At 45.3% G+C, this 10,367-nt stretch overlaps 1 protein-coding gene across 1 annotated transcript in view; it reads right to left on the bottom strand.

The window, feature by feature from the left end:
- Positions 1–2,650: 2,650 nt before the first annotated feature.
- Positions 2,651–10,367, bottom strand: part of DISP3 (dispatched RND transporter family member 3) — a 34,511-nt gene continuing 26,794 nt past the window's right edge. The window contains exons 16-19 of the mRNA XM_044668673.1: positions 10,084–10,243; positions 8,703–8,816; positions 7,904–8,070; positions 2,651–3,013 (exon numbers count right to left, since the gene is read on the bottom strand). Of these exons, the coding sequence (XP_044524608.1) occupies positions 2,651–3,013; positions 7,904–8,070; positions 8,703–8,816; positions 10,084–10,243 (804 nt within the window). The remainder of the gene's footprint in view (positions 3,014–7,903; positions 8,071–8,702; positions 8,817–10,083; positions 10,244–10,367) is intronic.

The following is a 10,367-nucleotide window of genomic DNA, read 5'->3' as shown; positions in this document are numbered from 1 at the left end:
CTTTATTGGCTGTGTGACTCTGGAAAATCACTTAGTTTTTTCAGTTGCCCTAGGTGACTCTTCAAGAAGATAAATGATTGGGAGATGGAGTTTCTTCACCTGGGAGTTCCCCATATCAAAATTGCACATCTCGTCCTTATCCATCACTAAAATGGGGTTACTGATTTCCTGCTCTAATAACATTTCTCTTACTGCTTATGAGTATAGCTGGAAGGGATCTTAAAAGTCATCTAGTCCAACTATGTCATTTTGCAGAAGAGAAAACCAAGGCGTAGGGGTAGAAATGATTGCCTTAAAGCCATACAAACAGTGAGTGGTGGAGTTGGGATTTGAACGCAGCTCTCCTGATGCCAAGGAGAAGCAAACTACTCTAGGATCTCTGCAAAGAAACTCCTAAGTGGGGTCACAAAAGTTGGACATGGCTGAAAAACAACTGAACAACAACCTCTAATGTCAAATGCAGCCCTCCTTGCATTATACCAACACTACCTCCTTAGGGTCACTGAAGAGGTAAATTATTTCTTGGTTTAGTCTGCACTAAACCCTGCCCTCCATCCCCTGTTAGCCTCTAAACTCTGTTACGGTAGTTCCCATTTGAATGAGTAGGGGGAAATGGGAAGAGAATAGCATTTATTAATGCATACTATATACCAGGCACTGCGCTAAGTGCTTTACGAATATTATCTCATTTGAATTTCATAATTCTGTTAGGAACTATTATTATCTTCATTCAAAGTTGAGGAAACTGAGGCAGAGGTTGTGACTTGCTCATGGTCACACAGCTAATAAATGTTTTCTGAGTTCAGATTTGAACTCAGATCTCTTGAGCAGCCATCTAAGCTGCATCTATGGGCAGGATAGATTTAATGCATAGGATGCCCAAAGGTGATAGATCCAATGAGAAAAGAGCTAGACACTCACTTGAAAATCACAAGATGTTGTAGACTGACACAAGGCATTATAACCTGGAGCCGCTTAAATGGAAGAAGCAGTATCAAGTTGGCATTTGCTAATGACATTCTTGGGGCAAAGATCTGACTAGTGGCCTGATAAGTGCCTGTTGAATTGAACTGAAATGCTTTTAATTCAATTTCTGCCATCCTATGTTGCTGGAAGTGGTGGTGTATAGTGGACAGAATATGGGCTTTAGGTTCTGCCTCTGCTTGCTTGCTATTTATGTGACCTTGGGCAAGTCACTCTATGTCCCTCCCCCTCTAAGCCTCAGGTTCTTCATCAATAAAATGAGGGAAGTTGGACTAGATGGCTTCTGGGGTCCCTTTGAGGATCCTAAAAATGTTGTTGTAGGACAAAGAGAGCTATATATTTGACAAACTGTATTCAAATGCTGGCTCCATAACTGTGTCCTCAGACAAATCGCTGTCTCTTTGGATCTCAGTTTCCTCATCTATAAAATGAGCCCTTTGAAATGAAAGGTTTCTTTTAGCTCTAAATTTGATAACATATGCTTTGTGTTTCCATTTCTAAGACATTCCTTTGAAAGCAGATTTCCCGTTTGGGTTGGCTCTGGTTGGCAGAACCAGTCCTAGTCCCTCTTTCAAAGAGTTTCCTGCCTCCTTCCCTTTGGGCTGGGTGGCTGAGCACTGCTTGCACAGTTAATTATCTCCATTTTAAGAAAATGATGGAGTCACTGATGCTTAAAATGTACTTGTTAATGATACTGGTCGGCAGTTCCATTTTGCTTTAATAAAAACCATCTGATCTCAGAGGGTGAGGATGGGTGGGCCTTCATCTCTCCCCTGTAATGTCCATTGTTTTCTAACTCCCTCCTTTCTAGCTCCTTCAAAGCTATCTCAAGCTTAGGCCCTGTGGATGGGCACAGGGGAAGCAGAGGGCAATGAGCCTGGGTGGGTTCTGGACTCTTGGTTCCAGGAAAGGGTACGATCTGAGGAGGGTTGTGATCAGGATCATGGAACCAGAAGACAGGGCTCTTGTGGAGACACTGAGGAGGACGGAAAGAAGAAAGATAGCATGCAACCCGGGAAGGGGCCCTGCAGACCCCTCTCTTATGTAGAGTCAGGAACCCTTTAAGAAAAGGGGGCAACCTGTGGTGGGGATAGAAGGGACAGTGTCTTGGATAGGGAGCAAAAAAGAAAAATCTCCATCTTCCTGTTCCCCTGTCTCTGCAGTGCTCTTTTTTAAAAAATAGGGAGAAGGGTGTCCAGTGGGAGTGCCAGTCTCACCCCAATGGCTCAGGAGCCTGAAGGGATTGGCACTTTCCAACATCTGTGAAAGATCAAGAGTATAGTCTGAGGCATCCAGCCAGAAGAAGTCACTGCTGGGTAGTGGCCACCATCTTTTGACTTGGCTCCCATTTTCCACTTTGTTCTCAGTTCTGTCCCTAAGCAGTGAGAGGGGTCTTGGGCCCTTCCTCTGTTGTGTGTTGGACACTGCTCAGTCTGGGGACCAAGGAAATAAAGAGTTCAGTGCCCTACTAGGCACTAAAGTGCCTCTGGAGTAAAAAAATCAGACTCCCTTTCCCTTGCTTCCCCTGCCCCTGTGGTCCCCTCCCTTCCCTCTGACACAACTCCCACCCTCCCAGTTTTTCCTTCAGGCAAAAGGTTTACAAAAAAGGTCCCTCTTCAAAAAATAGTCAGAATAAAGGAAAGAAAAGGTAGTGGATGTCCCAGGACTAGAGGTTGGTCCCACTGGGTAGGGGGATCTTGTATCCATTTCTTAGAAGCAGGAGACAGATACCCAAACCCAGGAAACCAGTCAAGAGTACAGCCCCAAGGGCTTTAAGAAAGGAAGTCCTGCTTCGGGTGAAGGAACTGGGTGCCATTATACCCAGCAGGGCTGTGCTGACGGTAAGAGTGTAGAGAATAGACACCCCTGTGTTGAGTGCGACGATCTTCCCAAATTTAGCAAAGGGAGCAATGATGCAGAAGAACAGGGGTACTGTGGCTATGACTGTGGTGACAGCACTTGAGACAATGGCCACACCCACATGCCGGACAGCCTCCAGGGTCCTCCACTGGCGCTGGGCACTGGGGTCCTGTTAGGAGACAAAAGAGACATGGAGAGGGTTTCGATGAGGAGAGAACCTAGTACCTATGGGATGTCCTGACTTCTGGGTTCATAGGATCAAATGGTTAAAAGAGAGTTATCCAATCTTATTTTTATAGATGAAGAAATTAAGTCAGAGGTTAATTGTCCTGTCCAAAGCTACACAAATGGGAAGCTGTAAGGGTTTAAGCTTTAGTTTTAGGTCTCCAAAGACAGCAATCACTCTTCACTGAGATCTGTTTGGATTCCATGATGTAGGCCAGTGATTCCCAAAGTGGGTGCCACTGCCCCCTGGTGGGTGCTGCAGCAATCCAGAGGGGTGGTGATGGCCACAGGTGCATTTATCTTTCCTATTAATTGCTATTAAGATTTAAAAAAATTTAATTTCCAGGGGGCTAAGTAATATTTTTTCTGGAAAGGGGGCAGTAGGCCAAAAAAGTTTGGGAACCACTGGTGTAGGCGAAGACCTTTGGCTGAGAAACATCCTGAGGAATGACCTCAGTCCCACGGGGACAGCAATAGGGCACCAGTGTGAGTGGAGGGATGGAGAGGACTCCAGGATGGACAGACAACCATATCAGCAGCTCTCCCCTGCACCACTTCTGGGAGTTCATTTTTGTGGATGTTACTTATCTCCAGTAACACTCCCCACAACTACAGTGACCGGGTCAGGCTCTCCTACCTACCCTTTAATGCTACTCAGAACATGGAGGACCAGTTTCCCTCCACCTCAATGGGACAGGTATATGCAATAAACTTGGGTATACAGAGCATCATGGAATGTGTCTGTGTGTATGTATGTGCATGATTAATATATGAGAAATATCTTTGTGTATTATTTTTTTAAACCCTTACCTTCTGTCTTAGAATCAATACTTTGTATTGGTTCTAAGGCAGAATAGCGGTTAGGGCTAGGCAATAGGGATTAAGAGACTTGCCCAGGGTCACACAGCTAGGAAGTGCTTGAGGTCACATTTGAACCCAGGACCTCCCATCTTTAGGCCTGGTTCTCTATCCACTGAGCCACCCAGCTGCCCCCTGTGTATATTTGTACGGTAAGGAGATGTATGTACCCTGCTGCTTGTGTGAGGAACAGAGAAAAAGGACAGAGAGACAAAGATACTGTTAGAAGCAGAAAGAAACATCAAGAGAGACATCGAGTGACAGAGAGCAGCAAAAAGGGAGAGAGACAAAGATGGAGAAACAGAAAAAAGAAAAGCATTAGAAAAACACACACAGAGATAAAGAGAGACACAGAGACAGAGAGACAGACAGAGAGACAGAGAGAGGGAGAGAGAGAGAGAGAGAGAGAGAGAGAGAGAGAGAGAGAGAGAGAGAGAGAGAGAGAGAGAGAGAAAACAGAGACACAGAGACAGAGAGAGACAAGAGACACAGGAAATGAGTAATGATCATCAGTAAGTCAGAGATATGAAGTATTGATGAAGGTCCAGCCTTATCTATAACCTAGCAGATATTTTACAAGGTCTCCTAAGCCTTGGAGTAGTTACATGTCTCCACTCTGGTCATGACAGCTAGTAGATGTCAAACCCTGGTCTTCCTGATTCCAAGACTGATATCTACTATGTTATGCTGTCTCTGGCATCTCAGGATACATTTATTTTTTATGAAGGGAAGAGATCAGATCTTTGATTTCAACAGACACAGAGAACTGTCTCTACTAAAGCCAATGAGTACCTGTTCTCCACGGACACAGAAGTCAAGCAATTTGCTCAGCATCATACAATCCATATGTGTCAGGGGTGGGACATGAACCCAGATTTTCCTGACTCAATCTACCAGGAAATCCTGTATCTTTCTAAGGTATATATGAGAAGTAATGAATGCGAAGTACTTATAGGTGGTGATTGTAGTTCAGTCTTTTCAGTTATGTCTGACTCTTCGTGGCCCTACATGGGGTTTTCTTGGCAGAGATACTGGGGGCTTAGCCATTTTCTTTTTACAGCTCATTTTACAGATGAGGAAATTGAGGCAAAGAGGGTGAAGTGACTTGTCCAAGATCACACAGGTAGGAAGTGTCCAAGGCTGGATCTGAATTCACAAACATTGTGCTGTACTATATATGTGAGAGAAGGGGGCAGAGCTTTCTATTTGGGGAATAAGGAAGCTCAGGGTCAGAAGACCTTCCAGAAAAATGCCTGGAGTGTTTCAAAACTTGCAATTTCTCAGGACCTTCTGAGGTGAGGTTGGCATGAGTGGATGAATGAGGCTGAGTGCATTTTTTAGGTTGGTCCACAGAGTGGAGTGATAGGTTCTGAGTTCAAATTCCACTTACCATATGTGACCTTGAACAACTTTCATCCTCAGTTTTCTCCCCTGTAAAATGAAGGACTTGGGCCAGATGACCTCAGATCCCTTCTAACTTTTTTAAAACCCTTACCTTCCATCTTAGAATCAATACTGTGTATTGGTTCCAAGGTGGAAGAGTGGTAAGGGCTAGGCAATGGGAGTTAAGTGACTTGCTCAGGGTCACACAGCTAGGAAGTGTCTGAGGCCACCTTATGATTCTGTTACTTTCAGCTTCAGGAGTAAAGGGGATTCTAAGTGCAGAAAATTCCTCTGGAGATGCAATCCAATAACTTGGCTATATCTTAAAGCCAAATTTAGAGCAGGGATTCTTAGCCTGGGGGTTGATGAACTTACACACACACACACACACACACACACACACACACACACACACACCCCACAATGTGTTGTGCTGTGCAGTTGTTTGATCATGTTTGACTCTTCATGACCTGTGGCTCTATCTCAGATCTCTGCTGGTTACTTGCTCCATTCCTACCCATCTCACTGGTGTTGGGGAAAGAGCCCATGAAACAGAGGTTCAAGCTAACTAACTCTATATACAGGACTTTAGACAAGTCTTTTCTCCCTTTCCATGCCTCAGTTTCCTTATGTGTTATAGTGAGAGAGTTGAGAGTTCCTTCCAGGTCCATGGCCTCTCATTCTATGATTTAAGTCAGCTGGGGAACACCTTTCTAGTCTTCCACTTAGCTCCTCATCCACTGGGTCTTTGATCTAGTTGCATGGGCTTTCTTGATGTTCCTCATGTATGACTCTCCATCTCCCATCTCCATGCCTTTATACTGGCTTTACCCCATGCCTGGAAAGCTCTCCTTACCCATCTCTTCTTCCTAACTTCCCTCATTCCTTCAAAACTCAGCTTACCCCACTGCTAGTGCCGTCCCTCTGACAATTTGCCTCTCTTTGTAGTCTCAGGGTTTAGCACAGTGCCTGGCACATAGTACTTCCATCAATGTCAATTGACTGATTGCTTCCATATATTCCTATACGTTTCTCACATCTGATTCTATTTGCTGTCAGTCAGTGAAGTCACGTGTGTTAAGTTCCTGCTATGTGCCAGGAACCGTGCTAAGCACTGGGGGTAGGGCAGGTTTTAGGAGGTAGGAAGCATGGTGGAAAAGTGGAGAAGGAGATCCTGTTACAATTGAAATGGAATAAAGAGCTTTAAAACAAAACACTCAACCCGAAATAGACTCAGAATTCTCCAGAGCTCTGAATTTAAAGCCTAGAACCCAGAATAAAAAAAGGCAAGGGAATTTTCCCAGAAACTCCATGAGATTCTTTGTGAAAGACAGGTTTCCTTGTATGTTCTCAGCCTGTTCTCTATCCTTGATTCTGTCACCAAGTACCTAGCTCATTGCTAGGCACTATAGAGGCTCTTGATAAATATTCATCAAGAAGACAATTCATTGTTTCCTTTTATTGACATCCATACTTCATTCATGTAGTATAATGGGAATCTCACTGGACTAGTAGTCAAGACACAGGGGTTCAAGTCCCAGTTATATAATACTTGCTAGTCACATGACCTTGGGCAAGACATTTCTCCTCTACAGGTCTTAGTTTCTTCATCTGCAAAATAAGTATAATGATAATGGGCAGATATATAACAATAATATAATAATAATGGACAACTTTCCTGGCAAAATTGTCCATGGATAGGTGTTTTGTAAACTCTGAAGTACAATATAAATGTGACTTATTATCCTTAGGCACTTAGGTGGTGTAGAGGATAGAGTGCTGGGCCTGGAGACAGAAAGACCTGAGTTCAAATCCATTCTTGGACATGTAATAACTGTCTGACCTTGGGCAAGTCACTTAGCCCTGTTTGCCTCAGTTTTCTTATCTGTCAAATGAACTGGAGAAGGAAACAGCAAACTACTCCAGTATTTTTGCCAAGAAAACCCCAAATGGGAGTTCAAAAGACTGAACAACAATAACATTATTATCATAATAATTATTATGACTAGCACTACTATAATACTACTATATAGGGAGGAGGGAAGCCATTAGTGGGGCTTTGAGATCTGCTGTACTAAATCCCTTTTGTCAGTCTGACTGACAGGGATACCAGAAGGCGTCAGTCTAACCCAAGAGACAATGGGACCAGAGTAAAGTAATGGAGAAAAGAAGTTGGGGGAATGGAGGATAGAAGTAGTAGGGGGGAGCCTGATGCCAAGAGAGTTGGCTATGGAGTCCTGTTGGGGGGAAAGAAGTGGCAAGGGGGAACCCGATGACAGCAGAGATGGCCACAGAGTCCCACTTTAGTGGAGGAATCATGAAATCTTATAGCATTAGGGGCTTGGATATTGTTGGCAACTGTTAACCATGGCGACCACTGTGTGTTGGCTTGCTGCCTAGTTGGGTTCTGTTTGTTCTCTGTTGCCTAGCTGGGGTCTCCAGGCTTATCACTAGGATTTCACTAGGAAGATTGCTATAAAAGTAATCTTAGTCAGCTGGAGCACTGACTCTAGCTAGAGGGAGGCTAGTGGGCCAAATGGTGCATCCTGGGATCTGCTGCCCAATGAATGGGGTGGGGCATCCAGGCTCTCACCTCAGCTGGGTGGAGGGGGAGGTTCTCTCCAGCCAGCAGGTACCCTTCCACCAGATGGACACAGTAATCCACAGAAGAGCCAACCAGGATAGACAGAGAAATAGCCTCCACAGCCCCCATCTCCCAGCCAGACCAGTACATGATGGTGACCACCAGACACACGATACCTGCAGAGAGAGTAAGATCACGGGCAGGAAGGACTGACCTAGGGGTGGTTTGAGCTAAGGGGCTGGTCTTGCTCTCTGTACTGTTGACTGAGACAAGGCTCGGTCTATCTGAGGCTGGGGCTTGAGAAGGGAAGATAAAAGCCAAGCAGGAGGCTCCCAGAGATGGATATGACTGAGACTAAGGGAGAGGAGCTGATGGTAATGGGAAGAGAACAAAGGACTCAAAGAAGAGGCTAGAGAGTGGGGAGGGCCACAAAGCCAGGGGGCTTCTTGAGGGAGACAGAAATACAAGGAGCCTCAATTATCAGAAGGTCTCTTATCCCCGATCCACTTTTCTAGCCACAAAATATCTTTGAGCCTTAAAAATACCTCTGAAAGCAGACAAAGTTTGCCTTTGAGCAATCCTAATAGTTGCCACAAAGCCCAGGAACTTTGTATTCATAGGAGACATCCACCTATTCACACTAAGAACTCAGGAGTTCCTACTCTACAGACATTTCTAATAAGCTTAGGGGTCACGTGAATTTTCTGTTGGAAGGAAGCCTGTTCAAAGCACCGAATTAGATCAACAGGTTTAAAGGGCTCTGATGAGGCCTTGTGGAGACCCCAGGAGCTCCCCACCATCCCAATACCTAGGATGCTCAGGAGCACGGGCAGCAGGAGCAGGATGTGAGTGGTAAACACAGCCACGGCAGCCACACAGATGAGAAGTGAGAGGACCAGACCATAGAGGGCACTCTGCACACCTGAAATAACGGGGGTGGGGTAGGGGTGGGGGGATAGTGATAAAAGTATCAAAGCCCAGGCCACAAGATTGTGGCTACCAACCCACACCGATCTAAGGCCAAAGAGGTTAATAGCCTTGTCCAAAAACACACAGCTGGGAAGGACTAAACCCCAGACACACTTGCATCTAGCTCAGTTTGTGAGCCAGAAAAAAAAATGCTTCATGTTAACAATTTGGACTTATTTGTCTTGTTTTCCTTCAATGTTTTTGCCATAGATGAGGCCAATCATTTTATCTTTTGGAGTCTTTATAGAATGATGGGTTTGGACTAGATGTTTTTTTTTAAAACCCTCACCTTTCTGTCTTGGGATCAATACTGTGTATTGGTTCTAAGGTGGAAGAGCAATAAGAGCTAGGCAAAGGGAGTTAAGTGACTTGCCCAGGCTAGGCAAGTGTCTAAGACAGCTAGGAAGTGTCTTAGACAGCTAGGAAGTGTCTAAGGTCAGATTTGAACCCAGCATTTCCCATCTCTAGGCCTGGCTCTCAATTCAATGAGCCACCTAGTTACCCTTGGGGCTACTTTTAACAATTCAGAAAAGGTCATGACCATCGCCACCATCACTACCATCACCACCACACTAAGAGAAGTCATCAAATCATCTTGGCCAGGGATGTCCAACTGATCAACAGAACTGGTTGAGCCTAGGAGCAATTAGGAGGCACAGTGGATTAAGGGCCAGGCCTAGAGACTGGAAGTCCTGGGTTCAAATCTGGCCTCATACACTTCTTCCTAGCTAGCTGTGTGACCCTGGGCAAGTCACTTAACCTCCATTGCCTGGCCCTTGCCCTTCTTTCTTAAAATTGTTATTAAGATAGAAAATAAGAGTTTAAAAAAAAAACTGAGCCCATGCCACCTTTTCCCCTGTCCTGGCATCTTTAGATTAGGTTCCTCCCTCCCCTCCCCTGAGGCATACTCTTTCAGCCTTTAGGGCAGGGGTCGGCAATGTATGGTTCTTGAGCCATATCTGGCTCTTTCGAGGGCCAGATGTGGCTCTTTCTGCAGGAGCCATAAAGTCCATTTTTTTCAGGCGCTGTTACAGGAGCGGCACTGTGAGCACTGTACGGCTCTCACGAAATTACATTTAAAAAATGTGGCGTTTATGGCTCTCACGGCCAAAAAGGTTGCCGACCCCTGCTTCAGGGTCTTGAGGAGGTTGATGGGACAATGTAGGAAAGTAAACTGGCAAAGAGAGAGTTTGAGGATCAGAGCTGGGGAGGATCTTAACCTATGATTTCCATGAAGACTTGTTTCCAGTGTTCGCAGGTCTGGAAGCCTCGGCGGAGAGCTGAGCCTTCTGGGGACAGCTGCAGCTGTTGCTGGAGGAAATTCTCCCACTTGAGGTAGTCAGAGTATGTCTGGAAAGATGACTTGCCTTTGTAGGTAGTCTGCAGGAGACCAACAGTCCTGTGAGTGCAAGGCTCTCCTAGACCGGCATGCGTGGGGGGAGCAGCTATTCCTTTTGTTCCCCACCCCGTTTGGACATCAGCTCTTTCACCACCCTGTGATGTA

The sequence above is a fragment of the Gracilinanus agilis genome, chromosome 3, assembly GCF_016433145.1.
Source record: "Gracilinanus agilis isolate LMUSP501 chromosome 3, AgileGrace, whole genome shotgun sequence".
In the NCBI taxonomy this organism is placed as follows: domain Eukaryota; kingdom Metazoa; phylum Chordata; class Mammalia; order Didelphimorphia; family Didelphidae; genus Gracilinanus; species Gracilinanus agilis.
Note: the sequence above shows the minus strand (reverse complement) of the source record. Positions and strands in the feature narration are given on the sequence as shown.